The sequence below is a fragment of the Cyclopterus lumpus genome, chromosome 3 (assembly GCF_009769545.1).
Source record: "Cyclopterus lumpus isolate fCycLum1 chromosome 3, fCycLum1.pri, whole genome shotgun sequence".
In the NCBI taxonomy this organism is placed as follows: domain Eukaryota; kingdom Metazoa; phylum Chordata; class Actinopteri; order Perciformes; family Cyclopteridae; genus Cyclopterus; species Cyclopterus lumpus.
The window spans coordinates 2,299,420-2,320,010 of NC_046968.1; the positions used below are offsets into that span (position 1 = coordinate 2,299,420).

A 20,591-nucleotide genomic window follows, 5' to 3' on the forward strand; every position below is an offset into this window, starting at 1 on the left:
TGGTCACAATGATATCCATGTGGTCACAATGATAACCATGTGGTCACAATGATATCCATGTGGTCACAATGATAACCATGTGGTCACAATGATATCCATGTGGTCACAATGATAACCATGTGGTCACAATGATAACCTTGTGGTCACAATGATAACCATGTGGTCACAATGATAACCATGTGGTTACAATGATAACCATGTTGTTACAATGATATCTATGTGGTCACAATGATAACCATGTGGTCACAATGATATCCATGTGGTCACAATGATAACCATGTGCATACAATGATAACCATGTTGTTACAATGATAACCATGTGGTTACAATGATATCCATGTGGTCACAATGATATCCATGTGGTCACAATGATAACCATGTGGTCACAATGATAACCGATAACCATGTGGTCACAATGATAACCATGTGGTCACAATGATAACCGATAACCATGTGGTCACAATGATAACCATGTGGTCACAATGATAACCATGTGGTCACAATAATATCCATGTGGTCACAATGATAACCATGTGGTCACAATGATATCCATGTGGTCACAATGATAACCATGTGGTCACAATGATATCCATGTGGTCACAATGATAACCATATGGTCACAATGATATTCATGTGGTCACAATGATAACCATGTGGTCACAATGATAACCTTGTGGTCACAATGATAACCATGTGCATACAATGATAACCATGTTGTTACAATGATAACCATGTGGTTACAATGATAACCATGTTGTTACAATGATATCTATGTGGTCACAATGATAACCATGTGGTCACAATGATATCCATGTGGTCACAATGATAACCATGTGCATACAATGATAACCATGTGGTCACAATGATAACCATGTGCATACAATGATAACCATGTTGTTACAATGATAACCATGTGGTTACAATGATAACCATGTGGTTACAATGATAACCATGTTGTTACAATGATATCCACAATGATAACCATGTGGTTACAATGATATCCATGTGCATACAATGATAACCATGTTGTTACAATGATAACCATGTGGTTACAATGATAACCATGTGGTTACAATGATATCCATGTGGTCACAATGATATCCATGTGGTCACAATGATAACCGATAACCATGTGGTCACAATGATAACCATGTGGTCACAATGATAACCGATAACCATGTGGTCACAATGATAACCATGTGGTCACAATAATATCCATGTGGTCACAATGATATCCATGTGGTCACAATGATAACCTTGTGGTCACAATGATAACCATGTGGTCACAATGATATCCATGTGGTCACAATGATAACCATGTGGTCACAATGATATCCATGTGGTCACAATGATAACCATGTGGTCACAATGATAACCATGTGGTCACAATGATAACCATGTGGTCACAATGATATTCATGTGGTCACAATGATATCCATGTGGTCACAATAATATCCATGTGGTCACAATGATAACCATGTGGTCACAATGATATCCATGTGGTCACAATGATAACCATGTGGTCACAATGATAACCATGTTGTTACAATGATATCCATGTGGTCACAATGATATCCATGTGCATACAATGATAACCATGTTGTTACAATGATAACCATGTGGTTACAATGATAACCATGTGGTTACAATGATATCCATGTGGTCACAATGATATCCATGTGGTCACAATGATAACCATGTGGTCACAATGATAACCGATAACCATGTGGTCACAATGATAACCATGTGGTCACAATGATAACCGATAACCATGTGGTCACAATGATAACCTTGTGGTCACAATGATATCCATGTGGTCACAATGATAACCTTGTGGTCACAATGATAACCTTGTGGTCACAATGATAACCGATAACCATGTGGTCACAATGATAACCATGTGGTCACAATGATAACCATGTGGTCACAATGATATCCATGTGGTTACAATGATAACCATGTGGTCACAATGATAACCATGTGGTCACAATGATATCCATGTGGTTACAATGATAACCTTGTGGTCACAATGATAACATGTGGTCACAATGATATCCATGTGGTTACAATAATAACCATGTGGTCACAATGATATCCATGTGGTCACAATGATAACCATGTGGTCACAATGATATCCATGTGGTCACAATGATTTCCATGTGGTCACAATAATAACCATGTGGTCACAATGATATCCATGTGGTCACAATAATAACCATGTGGTCACAATGATATCCATGTGGTCACAATGATATCCATGTGGTTACAATGATAACCATGTGGTCATGGTCTCATGTTAAAGTCTGTTGATCCATCCATCTACAACCAGACTTTAATAACGTCACTTGTTGACCTCCTTTGCTATCAACAGACCAGAGTGGGTTGTCACTTGAACATATATGTTGTTTTGGGCACAAACTGCGGATGTTGTCATTTTTATTGGGAGGGCATTCACTTATGACCTTCAAAAGAGGTGTGAATGTAAAATGTACAGCTGAAAACTAAATACTTTCATAATTATGTTTTCTTTTTCAAGTCATGTAAAGTCTCAAAGTAATTATAAAAAATATGATAAAGTTCAGACTCACCATGTTGCTACATGTTCTGTAGCGGATGTTTATGCCATCACAGCTTCTGCAAAGGAAAGTAAAAGAATAGCTTTAAGGAAACACAACACTACATGCACTAAGTTATTGATCACAAGCTTTAATGAGAATGAATTCCACTGATGGTAAATAGTCGCCCGTATGATGGAGCACCTTTTTCTTGTCTGTATTTGCCAGACTTTTGTATCACAGATATTACTTTTATGAATAAATAGATGTTTTCAAGCTGGAGTAACCGTTCCGTAGTAACAGAGATGTTGTTAACAGCAAGACAAGAATATTGCATTTTCTAACAATTAGCCTGCCGGTTGCCTGTTATTAGAAGTAAAATCCACAGAGCTCATAACACTAATAACTCTTGACAGAGAGGTGTGTGAAGAAACAGAACAGACACATTGCTGAGGATCTTTCCATGTAATTCTTTGATGCTTTGCGTACCAGGAACGACATTCAATGCAGTATATTCCTCTTTGTATGGCGGTGGCCTTATACTTCCAAGCAGTGGGGATAGCCACTGTCAACTGCTTTGATGGATAGAGACTACTTAAGGTGGACTGACCCTTTGAGTTACTTCTATAGACCCAATGCTATAACTATGTATTTCCCTTATCAAAAGAAATGTGTGAAATTCTTTAATTATTTATTATTTAATCACATGTGAATAGAATAGGATAGAACCTGCAGGTAAATACCTAAAGTGGGAAGTAAACATGGTAACATATAAACACACACAGGAAAATACCAATACATATGCACACTCCGCACGCAGAGACATACACGCTCGCGCGCACACACACACACACACACACACACACACACACACACACACACACATTCAGAAATAACCTGAGCCTTGAGTGAAAAGTGTCATGGCCGAACGTTCCTTTGCCCCGTGACAGCATGCTGTTAAATCCGTTCCACCTTGTTAGCAGCAGTAGCACAGAATCTCTCGGTGTGAGCTAAGTGCATATTTCTCCTGCTGCCTTACGATAACATCAGGAGAAACGGGTAGCAGCTCATTTATCCATGTGTAAAGTGAGCGTGGTCTCATCTGTCATCTTGGGGCAGATGGAACCACACTACATCCTTTCAGCCGCCTCCAATTTAAACCAAACCCAGACAACAGCGAGCCACGGCTCCATAGTGATGAACCAACTACAACACAACTGCCCAACAGACCAACTGTTTGTGTGTCTGGGAATTTATTCTACTAAACTCAGAACACTGATATGACAGCCGCACAGGAAAGGGCACAAATACTATGTCACAAAGTATAATGTAAAAAGGAAAACACAAGAAAATGTTAGAGAAATGCTGAAGAAGCATGTTTAATTTATCTCTGCAAACAACTGCAACAATACAGTGATGCTTTTGTATGACACACCACCAATATCCGTTTCAGATTAGCTCAAATTGTCAGGATCTGTAGTGTTGTTTCGTGTTTCCTGTCTTATTTTGAAGTCCTTGTCTCTCGTGTCCTCTGTTTCTCTTCACTTCCTGTCCCTGTGATTGTCTGCCCTGTTCCTGATTGTTTCCTCCTGTGTCCAATCACCTGCACCAGCCCTCTGTATTTAAGTCCTGTTCATGTCATTCCCCTTTGTCGGTTCGTCTTGTCTAGATCGTGGAAGATCTTGTGTGCATGTTTTGTATCCTGGTTTTTTGGAATCCTGTTTTGGAATCCTGTTAACAGAACGAACCGACCAAGAATGGACCCAGCCTACAACCCCTTCGAAGGGACCCGCTTGGCCTATGGGGGCCCTCGTAGCCTCCAGAAAGGGAACTACAACCCCCATAGGGTCTCGGCACCAAACCCCTTCGAAGGGACCCGCTTGGCCTATGGGGGCCCTCGTAGCCTCCAGAAGGGGAACTACAACCCCCATAGGGTCTCGGCACCAGACCCCTTCAACGGGACCCGTTTGGCTTATGGGGGGCCTCGTAGCCCCAGGGGCAGAGGTCACCCAGGCCCAGCCCCGGAGTGGGGGGCGCAAACCTCCGGACCGCGTCGGTGGAGGGTTCCGGCTGCCGCCTCTGTGCCGCAGACTACTCCGGTTCCCGCAGTCGCCTCCGTGCTGCAGCCCTCGCCTGTTCCTGTTGCCGCCTCCGTGTTCCGGCCAACCCCAACCTCCTGGGACCTATTGGACTTCCGGCCGGCCCTTGCTTCCTTTGCCTTGTCCCAGGACGCTTTCCGGGACATGATGGAGTCCCTCCAGGCGTTAGACAGGGTCCTGCTTCGGCCGCAGTCCCCGCCGGTTCCTGCCGATGCTGTCCCGTCGGCGCCCCGGCCGACCCCAGCTCCTCGTGTCCCATCGGCGCCCCGGCCGATCCCAGCTCCTCGTGTCCCGTCGGCGCCCCGGCCGACCCCAGCTCAACGTGTCCCGTCGGCGCCCTGGCCGACCCCAGCTCCTCGTGTCCCGTCGGCGCCTCGGCCGACCCCAGCTCCTCGTGTCCCGTCGGCGCCTCGGCCGATCCCAGCTCCTCGTGTCCTGTCGTCGCCCCGGCCGACTCCAGCTCCCCGTGTCCCGTCGGCGCCCCGGCCGATCCCAGCTCCTCGTGTCCTGTCGGCGCCCCGGCCGACTCCAGCTCCCCGTGTCCGGTCGGCGCCTCGGCCGATCCCAGCTCCTCGTGTCCTGTCGGCGCCCCGGCCGACTCCAGCTCCCCGTGTCCTGTCGGCGCCCCGGCCGACCCCAGCTCCCTGTGTCCCGTCGGCGCCCCGGCCGACCCCAGCTCCTCGTGTCCCGTCGGCGCCTCGGCCGACCCCAGCTCCTCGTGTCCCGTCGGCGCCTCGGCCGATCCCAGCTCCTCGTGTCCCGTCGGCGCCCCGGCCGACCCCGGCTCCTCGTGTCCCGTCGCCGCCCCGGCCGTCCCCGGCTCCCCTTGTCCTGTCGCCGCCCCGGCAGACCCCGATTCCCCGGGTCACGTCGCCGCCCCGGCAGACCCCAGTTCCCCGGGTCACGTCGCCGCCCCGGCCGACTCAGGCTCCCTGTGTTCGGTCGCCACCCTGGCCGCTTCCTTTGACACGACCTACGGCTCCAGAGCCCGGTTCCCCTGAGCCCGGTTTTCCGGAGTCCGTCTGTCCGTCTGGTGACCGTCCTTCTGCCCGTCCCCCGGAGCAGGTCTATGTGCCTGGTGGCCATCCTCCTGTCCGTCCCCCGGAGCCCTTCCGTCCGCCTGGTGGCCGTCCTTCAGCCCGTCCCCCAGAGCCCTTCCGTCCGCCTGGTGGTCGCCCTTCTGCCCGTCCCCCGGAGCAGGTCAGTCCTCCTGGTGGCCGTCCTCCTGCCCGTCCTCCGGAGCAGGTCAGTCCTCCTGGTGGTCGTCCTCCGGCCCGTCCCCCGGACTTCTTCTGCCAGGCTTTTGGTCCCGCCTCCGGCTCCCCTCCACCCACCCTGGGGGACTGTGTTGGGTCGTCTGGAATCCGCCCCTTGAGGGGGGGGTTATGTCAGGATCTGTAGTGTTGTTTCGTGTTTCCTGTCTTATTTTGAAGTCCTTGTCTCTCGTGTCCTCTGTTTCTCTTCACTTCCTGTCCCTGTGATTGTCTGCCCTGTTCCTGATTGTTTCCTCCTGTGTCCAATCACCTGCACCAGCCCTCTGTATTTAAGTCCTGTTCATGTCATTCCCCTTTGTCGGTTCGTCTTGTCTAGATCGTGGAAGATCTTGTGTGCATGTTTTGTATCCTGGTTTTTTGGAATCCTGTTTTGGAATCCTGTTTAGCAATAAAAGTTGCTTTTCCATCGTTGACGGCGTTTGGGTCCAGTGTTCCTGTCGAGCTGCACATAACACAAATAATGTTCCAAATGTATTATTCTGTCAATTAGTTAATTCAATTCAATTCATTTTGTGTAGCCCAAAATCACAAATTACTACTTTGCCTCAGAGGATTACAATCTGTACACATACGACATCCTCACGTCGGTTCAGGAAAAACTCTATCAGGACGGACAGAAGCAATAGATGTCATGTATACAGAATCAACAATGTAACACAGTTACAGCACATTCAATGCAGATGACAGAAATGAAGAGCATACTGCTTAATAAAATCATTAAGAACTCTCCATCCTGGTCTGTTGCTGTCATTGTGCTCCGGTGTAAGTCGGTAACAGAGAAGTGTTACACATACATCTGCAAAATGTGTTAAATTCCAATAAAGCATAAATTGTGTCCCTTATTGAAGTGTTTTTTTCCAGTGTGGAATGGGAAAGAATACCCATTAGTAATGAGCCCAGTATGCCACAGAAACTAGAAACCTTACACTTACTTGTGTACAAGTGACACAACACTTTATCAAAAGTGTTTTGCAATTTGCTTTTTTGTGATTTGCAAGATTAAAGACTTTAAAGAGCCACTTGCAGGCTAAAGAGGTCAGAAAATCAATGTGTGGAAAAGATTGTGTTGAAACTCAATTTTCTAAAAAAGAATATACACAATTATTTAGTCAGTGACATGTTGTAATGGAATTTTATTTCCGCATCACGAATGACAAATTGGATGAGACAGAACATAAGGGAGCAGCCAAGGTAAGTGGAAAATGAGGAGTATGAATCACAATGCTAGTTTTTACACTGAAGATGGTATAACAATATTTTCCTATGCAGTCTTGCATAACAATGGGCCTGCTAGCCAGGCGTCCAAGAGACCAGGAACAGAAAAGCACTGGTGGAAATAACGAAGGAGCAGAATCAGTTGTTGAGTTAGAAGATAAAATGTCTCGAGGTTCGTTCCATCCGGCTGCTGCCAGCTGGCCAGCTGAAGTGGGTCCCAGCATGTTGTCCTGTCCAGTATCTACAATGTTTTGAATTTGATTTAAAATACTTCTGTTTGTTACAGTCTTTCATTATAATGCAGAACAAACCTCATCATCCTCTTACACCTATCGTGACATTTCATTACATTCCTGGAGACCAGATTTTAGGGAAAAGAGGAAAGGAAGGATACAAATGTAGTGTTCACCAATGATAGATATTAAAAGCATTCTGAATATGTGAGTTATGCCTTTGATAGAGAAATGAGAGCGCTTTCTATCACCTTTCACCAGGAAATGTACAGCTGGCAAAATGAAAAGTGATGATAACGACTTATCAGGAAACAGACGGAGGGATGAAAGTAATGAACCCAGAATCACATCAACAGAAACAAGTTTTCTTTCATTACACATTCAAGTCTGGCTGGCTGTAATTCAGTTCATAATTCAGGCATTGATAAACTATGCTTTTGAACCACTGCTATTGGCTTTCAATTTGTATTGAATTTTTTTAATAAATAATGAATACAGTGATTTCACAACAGCTAAGGGGCATTATTAGGCATGTACCCTTAGCCTAGGTTAGCCAACCCGGTAAATCTGAATTCGGTGGTCTCCAGTGTCCAAGATATTGAACCCCAAATTGATCCTGATGGCTGTGTGGTGTATTACATTACATTACATGTCATTTAGCTGACGCTTTTATCCAAAGCGACTTACAATAAGTGCATTAAACCATGAATCCAAACTCAGAACAACAAGAATCAAACAAGTACAATTTCTTCAATAACGTTAAACTACAGAATACTATCAGTAAGTGCCATTTAAGTGCTACTAAAGTGCTAAACAACAAAGTGCTATCGGTAAGAATTATTAAGTCGGAAGACTATATAAAAGCAAATCCATTTAGCAAGTATTGTCCATCAAATCTAAACCCAGCTCAGCTGTTTTATACATTTATAATATCGGCATGTATAACTTGTCCCATTACTGACACTTGGTCACGACCCCTTGGCATCATTGGGTTTACTTGGGTCGGTTTAGTAAAGGATTGTGGTTCAGGTTCAAATTGGTATATCGGTAATGTAACTTCAGTTAAGTAGCCAACGCTACGCTTACTGTGTGAGTTTAGTTACGTATGTTATGCAATGCACCAATGTTCCATAACATAAGTCACTGTTTACTTTTGGTCCCGAACCACGGTCCTCTGGGTGAAAGTCCTGTGTGGTTTGACCTAACCATCGACCCAGTCCTCCTTGCTGCACAGACGTTGTGGCTCTTCATACTACATCACCTGACTTCCAGATGTAAACTGGGTTTACATTGGAGTAAGTTAAAAGCCGGACGTGATAGTGCAGTTATTACAAAGTCTTACCGTTTATTTTTGTTTGTCTCTGTAATGTTTGTTCATGTTAGAGGCAGCAGTGGCCTAGAGAAGTCTCTCTCTGGTCCTATGGCTCGGTAAGACTTTATAATAACTGCACGCTATGAAGCATTCTGAGAAGCCCAACATATGAGAAGAAAGCCAGGCTGGCATACGCTGGGCTTCTCAGAAGCACAATCAAATTTGAGTCATAAGGTTGAGGCTGAGTTGTGGATCACATCTTACTTATTAGTTTTGGCATCACTACCCTTTTAAATTTGACATGATGATAAAGTTTAATCCCTAAAGACATCATTTATTTTTCTATATATGGCAATAAATGAATGAATGAATACTTTTGCAAAGAACGTGAATATTACAGGGCAAAAAAGCATTAAAAAAAGCCACGCAATTTTACGGAACAAGGTTGATTTTGTTTTGGGTGGAGTTGAGCCTATATTTATTTTTATATTAACTCGGAGTGGTTGTCGGAAGCAAGACAGCAAATGGAGCTCTAGTGCAAGTTCAGACAGGAAGACCATACCCCTCAAAGCCCGCCAGCTATTCCTCATATGTCTGACAATAATTTCTCACTCATTGTTTACTGTCGTTGTTCTGCGCTGTCAATCACGACACCAGCTGCGCAGATCAGCTGATCCCCTCTATCCAATAAGCACGCGGTAACGATGACAGCCAATCATCTTGCTGCTGTCTCTTTTAAATATGACTGTCTCTCTACCTTCAGTTCTTTCATGCTGCCGTTACGCACCCCTCCACCTCCCCATCTCCGCCCAGTCTCCACGGATCCATCAGCTTCATCAACTCATCATTCTATCAGCTCATCAGCACCAGGTCTGGACTCCACGGGGGATCTGTCTCATTGCTGATCGGGGCAGTCGGCCCTCAATTGCAAATCTCCCCCTGGAGTCCAAGCGCCAAAGAATCTGAGACTTCATCATTTCATACCATCTGTTAACAATAAACATGCATCCTTTCTTTATCTAACTGGTCTCTTCCTGATTGAAATATTATTACTCCTTTCAACCTTGACAAAGGCAGAGCAGATCAGATCCACTTATTCCGTTGTTACCACAACACACTTCGGCTGTGCCTGCGGTGTATGAATGAGTATGAATGAGCAGGTGGCACCTTGCATGGTAGCCATCGGTGTATGAATGGGCATGAATGAACTCTGCTTCCTCCCCGGAGTCTTTGTGACTTCACGTCTCATAGGGTCCATTGGACCTGGAGGTGTCTGATGCTGGTGAACCGGTCTCCCGTGTTGGCCCTGCTGATGCGCCCCGCCCCCCCTCCTCTCTACCTCCTTCTGTTTCATGGATTGGAGTTCCATTCATACATTGTCATATTCATGTAATGTGTTTATGTAACTCTGTAACGCTGTTCATCTGTACACATGACATCTATTGCTTCTGTCCATCCGGGGAGAGGGATCCTCCTCTGTATTTGGGAGTTGTTCCTGATCCAATGTGAGGTCAAAGGTCAGGGATGTCGTATGTGTACAGATTGTAAAGCCCTCTCAGGATAATTTGTAATTTGTGATATCGGGCTATATAAAATAAACTGAATTGAATTGAATTGAATGAGCAGGTGGCCCCTTGCATGGTAGCCATCAGTGTATGATTGGGTATGAATGAGCAGGGTGAACCGTGCACACACACACACACACACACACACACACACGCGCACACACACACACGCACACACACACACACACACACACACACACACACACACACACACACACGCACACACACACACACACACACACGCGCACACACACACACGCACACACACACACACACACACACACACACACACACGCACACACACACACACACACACACACACACACACACACACACACGCGCACACACACACACGCACACACACACACACACACACACACACACACGCACACACACACACACACACACACACACACACACACACGCACACACACACACACACACACACACACACACACACACACACACACAGACACATGTTGGCTCAGCACATACTTTACGATGGATGCACGTAATTAGCATTAATAAAACAACTGCCCAAAGCAGACTTTCTTACGCAGCTTTACAAAACATTATTTGAGCCAGCGGCCGTGATTCAGAATCAGGTCCATCACTGTCACCTCTATATGAGCGTGCTGTGCTTGCTAAACATTTCCTCTCCCGTGTCACTGAACTCCAATAAGACCCCATCAAAAGTGCATTCTACTCGCCTGATATCAGAAAGAATATTCAACTCTGTTCCCATCTTCAGTCTGACATTGCCACCACTGTAATAGATTCGATCTATGAGGGGAAGGGTTTGATTTTCACTAACCAATCACTAGAGACAATTAATCTGCTTGAATCTAAATCGACAGGTGATGTGTTGCCATGACAACTGTACTTTGTGAGTGTAGTGGAGCAAGTTAAAAAAACTGAATTGAACGGATGATTTTGAGAAGACGTATATGTGTATATATATATATATATATATATATATATATATATATATATATATATATATATATATATATATATACACATATACGTCTTCTCAAAATCTGTCATTTCTATTTTACGGAGTTGTGTCAATGTTTACTTCTTGAAGATTCACAATGTGTTGTAAAGAGGTGGCGGCCCGAGCTTAACAGTTTTGGTAATGGACACAAATGAGGAAAATACAGAGGGAGGGACCAAGAAGAATATATAACATACACTCTGTTCCCATCTTCAGTCTGACATTGTCCAGCTCTACATCTCCACAAAGGCCATTACCACTACTACTCACTCCACTCTGACCAACTGCCTGACTGACATTAAATCATGGATGCAAACCAATTTTCTCAAACTCAACTGTGATAAATCGGATATGATCATCATCGGCCCCAAATCTCTCACCAAAACCAGTCACAACTTCTGCCTCACCATCGACAACTCCACTCTGTCTCCCTCCCCTCACATCCGCAACCTCGGATTCATGTTTGACAGCAACCTCTCATTTGAACATCACATCAAACAAATCACCAGAACCTCCTTCTTCCACCTAAAAAACATCTCAGCCCGTCTCCGCCCATCACTTTCCTCATCTGCTGCTGAAACTTTAATCCACGCCTTCATCACCTCCAGAATTGACTATTGCAATAGTATTCTTTATGGCACATCTTCCAAAATCCTAAACAAACTCCAATACATCCAGAACTCTGCTGCTCGCCTGCTCACCCACTCCCGTTCCCGTGACCACATCACCCCTGTTCTCCAGAGCCTTCACTCACCCCTCCTACCTCACCCCCCTGCTCCACCACCACACTCCATCAGGCCCCCACCTACCTCACCGACTTGCTCCACCACCACACTCCATCAGGCCCCCTCCTACCTCACTGCCCTGCTCCACCACCACACTCCATCAGGCCCCCTCCTACCTCACCGACCTGCTCCACCACCACACTCCATCAGGCCCCCTCCTACCTCACCGACCTGCTCCACCACCACACTCCATCAGGCCCCCTCCTACCTCACAGACCTGCTCCACCACCACACTCCATCAGGCCCCCTCCTACCTCACCGACCTGCTCCATCACCACACTCTATCAGGCCCCCTCCTACCTCAGACCTGCTCCATCACCACACTCTATCAGGCCCCCTCCTACCTCAGACCTGCTCCACCACCACACTCTATCAGGCCCCCTCCTACCTCACCGACCTGCTCCGCCACCACACTCCATCAGGCCCCCACCTACCTCACCGACTTGCTCCACCACCACACTCCATCAGGCCCCCTCCTACCTCACAGACCTGCTCCACCACCACACTCCATCAGGCCCCCTCCTACCTCACCGACCTGCTCCACCACCACACTCCATCAGGCCCCCTCCTACCTCACAGACCTGCTCCACCACCACACTCCATCAGGCCCCCTCCTACCTCACAGACCTGCTCCACCACCACACTCCATCAGGCCCCCTCCTACCTCACCGACCTGCTCCGCCACCACACTCCATCAGGCCCCCTCCTACCTCACCGACTTGCTCCACCACCACACTCCATCAGGCCCCCTCCTACCTCACAGACCTGCTCCACCACCACACTCCATCAGGCCCCCTCCTACCTCACCGACCTGCTCCACCACCACACTCCATGAGGCCCCCTCCTACCTCACAGACCTGCTCCACCACCACACTCCATCAGGCCCCCTCCTACCTCACCGACCTGCTCCACCACCACACTCCATCAGGCCCCCTCCTACCTCACAGACCTGCTCCACCATCACACTCCATCAGGCCCCCTCCTACCTCACCGACCTGCTCCACCATCACACTCCATCAGGCCCCCTCCTACCTCACCGACCTGCTCCACCACCACACTCTATCAGGCCCCCTCCTACCTCAGACCTGCTCCACCATCACACTCCATCCCGTCAGCTCCGCTCCTCTGATGCCAATCTCCTGTCCATCCCACATAGGACCAGGCACCAGACGTGGGGTGACAGAGCCTTCTCTATATCTGCCCCCCTCCATCTGGGACTCTCTCCCCCAAACTCATCCGAGACGGCACTGATCTTTCCTTCGCAAATCAAAACCCACCTGTTCAGAACTGCTTTTAATGTGTGATTGTTTGCTCTATGTTCTTATTATTTTTATTTATTAGGGTCCGAGCAACTGACTAAGTCCCTATTTGTTTTACCTGTAATTTTAGTTATTCTTATTTTTTTAGCTTTTAGGATGTTGTAATTATGTTATGTAAAGTGTCTTTGAGTACCACGCAATGCGCTATATAAATTAAATGCATTATTATTATTACCACTAGATGGAGCTACTGTCTTCAACAAGGTAGATTTTCTGCAAAACACAAGATAATAAGGGCAGAACATTTCAGACACGGTGGGAAAACACATATTTTTTTCATAGAAGTGAAGGGGCAAAAGTCTGTTGGATTTGCAATGAAACTGTTGCAGTGATGAAAGAGTATAATGTACGACGACACTACAGAACCAAACATTGGACCGACACAGTCTTTACACTGGGGCTGAGCGAGAACAGAAAGTTAAGCAAATAGCCTGCTAGCTCAACAACAGTATGTTTGTAGTGCTAACAAAACACAAGAAAATGGCACACTAGCCAGCTACGAGGTAGCTCACGGAAAAACCTTTGCGACTCCATAAAATAGAGCGTCACTAAAGTCACAGGTCGGAAAAGATGCAGAATCTCCGTAACGTGAGCATGTCCAGAAACACAGGTGTGCAGTGAATCGAAGACTGTTCAGCTAACTTAAAGCATCCGGTGTCACATAAAGCTTGTGCTTTTGATTTGTGCTTGATTGCATGTGATGAGAGCACAGATGCCACAGCTGTTCATTTCTTTGCGGCGAGTTGACGATCACTTTTGCATTACGAAAGAGCTGCTTGTTCCGAGGAGTCTCAAGGGCACAACAACGGCTAAGTACATGGTTGAAGCTGTGTCATATGCAATTTACAAGATGGATTTACTTAAATGGAACAAGCTGTGTGGAGTTACAACCGATGGGGCTCCAGCTATGACAGGCGAGCACAAAGGAGTGGCCTCTATGGTGTGCGCCAAGGAGGTGAGGCTGTTCAAATATAAACATACATTCAATAAATCTAATCTGGTGCCGTGGTACATAGACTGTATTTATATCCAATTCAAAAAACATAAAACATAGCTTTTTCAAAAGGGTGAGACGTGACACACACAACTTCAACAATGTCTCGCTCAGCACATAATGGCGTAGCACTTCAGTTTGCCATTATTTTTCAGACTCCACTCGCAAGCCTAAAGTGTCACGAATAGTCCTTTTTGCTAAGCAAGGTTCCTAAATGAGTGAAATGACCCGCAAGTATTTAAGTGGCCACCATGATAAAAGCTGTTTGAATGCTTTAAATGCCAAGGAAAGAAGCTTCAATGCTTCCTTAATTAGCCCATTTAGCATAGGAAACACTGGACCTTCCTTAATGAAAGGAAAGTAGATCATTCCGCTCCCACAATTCCTTGCGGTGGCAACATTTAAAGTGACGCACCATTCAGCCGTTCACGAGAACAAACAGTCATAAAGACAAACCCAGTCATGTAAATAACCGTTGCCATATATACAGTATATATATATATACAAATAAATATTATTTGTTAAACCTGCTGGCAAACAAACAAAAAAAAAACACTTGAACACTTTGGACTTCGCACTGAACAGCACTTACTTTAGCCCAGTTGTGCAATACTAATACGTTTAAGTACTTTTTAATTTTTTTAATTTATTTTTTACACTTTATCCACTTTATTCTATTTCTACTCCGTCTGTATATATAATATTCTTCTTGTTTTTACTCTTTTATCTTATTTCTGTTATTATACTACTTGTTTTACTTATTACTGTGAGCAATGCTGCTGTAATCCTGTAATTTCCCCACTGAGGGACTAATAAAGGATTATCTTATCTTATCTTATCTTAAACTATGAACGTTACATTGCTGTTGCTGAAAATTGCTGTAAACAGATCAAACTCTTTCATTTCTATTCCAACCTTGTTAATAAAGTAATACTTTGAACCGGGTTGTTTATGTCGTCTGACACAACACTGTAAGAACACTTGGACGAATGATCTAAGATGCGTTTTTTTTTGTCGTCCATCTTCAGAACATGGTTTCACCGCTACAGGCCGACGTCACTAACATCCGCCTGCCGTAACATCGGATGCGTAGTTTAGTGAAAGAGTCGGATTCTCTAAACACCGCGGTTGTCTTTTCCTAACTCCTCATGAATTCTCCTTCCCATCTTTCTTTGACCCCGCGATGTTTTCCACAGAGGTCAAGGAGAACTGGTTAGGGGTGGACGATAGGAGGTCATTTTTGACTATTCGACTGCAGCTGAGGACTTTCAATTGTCACCTCTGTCCATTGAGGTGAACATTGTCTTTATTCTTTATATTCTTGATACAGTTAAACATTTGAATGAATGGATATTTTAGTTTGATCAGAACGTGAGGGCAGTGAGGAATAAATCATGAAATGTTCTCTTCTGCTGCTCAGATTTCTTTCAGGTTGCAGGTTCCGGCTATTACCATACTACATTATAGTAGAATATTGATTAGATACAATCATAAAAACAACATATTCATTCTCTTTTTGCAAAGAGTGGGGAATGTGTTAAAATTGTGAAATAGGTCTATTTATTGATGTATGTGAAATTGAGCTTTTACAAACAGAATATTATCTTTTCTTGGATGTCTCTGTTCTATTTCTATTTTTCTAGCCTTTTTCTCTTTTGTATGACAATTTCATAAGAGCTGTTTGAGGCTTTAGCAGTAAGTTCTGAACAGGAGATTATCTAAAAGTATTAACACATATGCCACACATTTAATTTAGTTTAAAATATAACTATATCAAAAGAATCTCGATTGTTTTGGTTCCTGTGATGTGACAGAAATATTAAATCAATCTCATTGTATAATGCTAAATAGCTGCACTTGAAAGAAACAAAAGGTACAATGACCACATTTCAGGTTGATCTTATTATTTCCACAGTTGCTGTGACTTAGATGAGAAACATCAGTTTTATTTGACCTTTTATATCGTTGACATCTGTGAAACCAATTACATTTAAGGAATGTGATTGTTTTGGTTTTCTCTTGGACTGTATTCTGATATATGGCACTAATGCACTTTTCAGCAGACAGATGTCGGAGACAGTTGAGGTAATGTGCTGTCACCGTTCTCTGTTCTTGTCTTCAGGTGGCGCCAAACATTGACGATCCAACATTTGGGATCCTCCCAGTGACGATTAAACAGATGCCCCGTTCTTCTGCCCAGAGAGGATTGTGCTTAGGAGGGAATATAGTTATCAATGTTCCCTCATTAGCTGACAAACTTTCTGTCACACTTTCTGCACTGACTTATGCCGTACATCTAAGTTACCCAAAAGACTTAAAAGTTAAGTAAATATAAGGTTAACAATTCCTTAAAGAGGAAAATGTATAAGATTAGCTAGAACGGCTCTCATTCTGTAGAAGGCAAGCCGGCGGTTCATAGCTAATATGGTGCAAACAGCACTAATAGTGCTAACAGCACTAATAGTGCAAACAGCGAAAAGTGCTGACAGAACTAACAGTGTTTACCTGAGGGGGAGCCGGAGGGTGGCATCAGCTGTTACGTCATATAAGAGCAGTGCAAAGCGGTGGCCGTGAGCCAGTAGGACACGCTGAGATGGGCCGACATGCACTGGAAGCATGCGGGCCAGCCTCACTATATCAACACACACACACACGCACGCACGCACGCACGCACGCACGCACGCACACACGCACGCATGCACACGCACACGCACACGCACCCACACACACACACGCACCCACACGCCCACACACGCACACGCACCCACACACACGCACACACACACACACACACAGAGTGGTAGAGTGACTTCATTCTGTGCTCAGATTGACTATGTTTACATAGCAAATAGTGGTTTGCAGCTATATTAATTTTCAGAATGATAAAGACAGCCCTTTAAAAAAGGTAATATTTTACTTCTTTGTACTGTGAAAAAGAAATACCTAATACTTAATCAACAATGTTTACTACACAAGTTGCATTGTGTGAAGTCTTTTTACCCTGTGCTTTATTAAGAGCTATACTAAATCACCGGACTATTGTTCAGGATAATACCATAATAATAATAATACCATACCCAAAACCTGGTTATATTGCGATCAGTATCTATAATGGGGAATGAGCACCTGGATTACAATGTTAAGGCCTTAGCTGACATTCCAGTCATAACCATAAGGTGACAATTAACAAGCTTCAGCACTGCTGTGTGTATTTATATTTGTTTGTGTACAGTAGACAAGTTGTCACTTAGAGGGAGACATTTCAGCAGCAGCATGGGTGAGAAAGTGAGGCTGCAGTCGGATTTAATGGAAACAAATGTGTTGCCAGGAGGCGATAGAATAATTCCACGGGGCACAGTCTGAAATAGATTGCCTGTGATGACTTCCTGAACAAGCAACAATGTACAGCCCATAGCTGAGCAGAGACAGGCTGACAATGGGAGCAGACAGTCTGAATGTGGCTTTTAAAAACAGCAGCGATTTGAAAACCCACACGCTCGACGCTTTTATCAGTGTGAGGAAGATACAGGACACACCCGACCCAGACACTGTCTCCTTGACTTCCTACAGCATCAGAGGTGGTCTGGACCCTGTCGGAGTTTCCAACTCATTCTTTCCCTCTCTTCAGTGAATCTACAAGATCCCAAAAATGACTTTGATGTCATCATAACTGATGGAAACCATGGTGAAAACGACATACAACAGCTCTGTAGGCCGTAAAACACAGTACAGAGCCTGGGCATGGGCCTAATATTTTAAGAAACAATTTGAAAAAAAGGTTCCAAAGTTATAAACTAACTATAAATTAACAAGAGATTCAAGTGGCCGATTTAGGAGAACAACAATTCAAAAAGATTCACAGGGCATAAAGAAAAAGAAACGTCAAACACAGTCCAAAATGTGTATGATATTTGTTCGACATCCATCCCTTCTCATCTGATAAACTGGCACCGGGTCGCAGAAGCAGCGGCAGACTTCTTTTCGCCTAGTAAACTAAAAATAATATTATTCGATGTTGAATCCTATTTGAAACTGCTGGCTAAAGATAAACGTAAATACATTAAGATTGTAATACACGCCGGCGGTAACGACTGCGGCGGTCGGAGGTCACATAATGTGGAATCGGTGTGTACTTATGCCAAGACAATGTCGGACACCGTCGTTTTCTCTGGCCCTCTCCCCAATCTGATCAATGATGACATGTATAGCCGCATGTCGTCATTCAACCGCTGGTTGTCCAGGTGGTGCCCAGCAAACAATGTGGGCTACATAGATAACTGGAAGACTTTCTGGGGAAAGCAGGATCTGATGAGTCGAGACGGCATTCATCCCACTTGGGATGGAGCGCGTCTCATTTCTGCAAACATGGCCAAGTTGATTAGCGGACTTAATCCATGACCCAGAGTTCAGATCAGGAAGCAGAAGCAGAGTTGTAGTCTTCCACCCTTCTCTGCACTTCCATCCGAGCAGTTACCCACCCTTAACCTTAACTCTATAGAGACTGTGTCTGTCCCACGGCCACTTAAATTAATTAAATCTAAAGTAACCAGAAGAGTCATACAAAATAACCTCATAAAGGAAGAATCACGCTTAGTTTGGAGAGATAGTCTTAAAACATATAAAAAGGCTCTCTGTAATGCCAGAGCAGCCTATTACTCATCAGTAATAGAGAAAAATAAGAACAACCCCAGGGTTCTCTTTAGCACTGTAGCCAGGCTGACAGAGAGTCACAGCTCTGTGGAGCTGTGTATTCCTATAGACCTCAGTAGTAATGACTTCATGAACTTCTTCAATGAAAAGATTTTAACTATTAGAGGCAAGATTGATGATCTCTTGACCTCAACCTTTGCCTTGGAAAACGTCTGTATACCCTGGTGTATATTTGGATAGCTTTTCTCCCATCAACCTAGACCAATTGTGTTCAACGGTTTCTACTTCTAAACCATCTACCTGTCTCTTAGACCCCATCCCAACGAGGCTGCTTAAAGACGTGTTGCCTTTAATTGGCACCTCTCTGTTGGATATTGTTAATGTGTCTTTGCTAAGAGGGCATATACCACATACCTTCAAAGTAGCTGTAATTAAACCACCAACGTTAATCACAGAGTTCCACAAGGTTCTGTGCTTGGACCAATTTTATTCACCTTATATATGCTTCCTTTAGGCAATATTATCAGAAAACACTCCGTTGTTATGCAGATGATACTCAATTATATATATTTACCAATCAGCTCCAAGCAACTTCTAGCATGTCTTAAATACATAAAAACATTGATGACCTGCAACTTCCTGATGTTAAACTCAGACAAAACTGAAGTTATTTTACTGGGCCCTGAACACCTCAGAGATCAATTATCTGGTGATGTGGTTTCTGTAGATGGCATTTCCCTGGCATCCAACACTACTGTAAAAAATCTCTAGTTATCTTTGACCAAAACTTGTCCTTTAACTCCCACGTTAAGCAAATCTCAAGGATTACATTTTTTGATCTACGTAACATTTCAAAAATGCCGAAAAGCTGGTTCACGCGTTTGTTACTTCCAGACTAGATTACTGCAACTCCTTATTATCAGGCTGCTCTAATAAGTCTCTTAAATCCCTCCAGTTGATCCATAATGCTGCAGCTCGTGTACTCACAAAAACTAAGAAAAGAGATCCAAAAGACTTAAACGCACGCACTCTCTCTCCTTATGAACACATTCACATCTCTTCATTGTACATTACCAACTCTACTTTCTCGCCTCATAGGGTCCATTGGACCTGGCTGTGTCTGGAGCCGGTCCTGGCTCCTGACCCCTAACTCCTTGCCCCTGCCTCTTGGCCTTGGCTCTTTCGCTGTGCCTCCTGCCTCATTGGCCCTGCCTCCTGCCATGGCTGCGCTGATGCCCCTCCTCTCTACCTCCATCTATTCCATGGATCGTGGTTATCTGAATCGTGGTCCATGCCTACTACTCATTATTCATAATTCCTGTCATATTTATTGAATGTGTTGTAACTCTGTAATGCTGTTCATTCTGTACACATGACATCTACTGAGACTTGTACCATAGAGCTTCCTGAAGTGTTGCTTCGTCACCTGGTATGGCAGCTGCACCAGCATGGATCGCAAGGCATTACAGAGGGCGGTGCGCACAGCCAAGCACATCACTGGATGTGAGATGCCCAGCCTGCAGAGCTGTACACACAGCGGATGGAAGTCTCTGAGAACCATTAAGGACCCAAAATACCCACAAAACAGCTTGT

The 20,591-nt window shown here is 44.7% G+C and overlaps 1 protein-coding gene across 1 annotated transcript in view; it reads right to left on the reverse strand.

Moving 5' to 3' along the window:
- Positions 1 to 20,591, reverse strand: part of adamtsl3 (ADAMTS-like 3) — a 157,725-nt gene that overhangs the window by 59,401 nt on the left and 77,733 nt on the right. Inside the window, exon 4 of the mRNA XM_034562715.1 lies at positions 2,589 to 2,634. Coding sequence (XP_034418606.1) covers positions 2,589 to 2,634 — 46 coding nt within the window. The remainder of the gene's footprint in view (positions 1 to 2,588; positions 2,635 to 20,591) is intronic.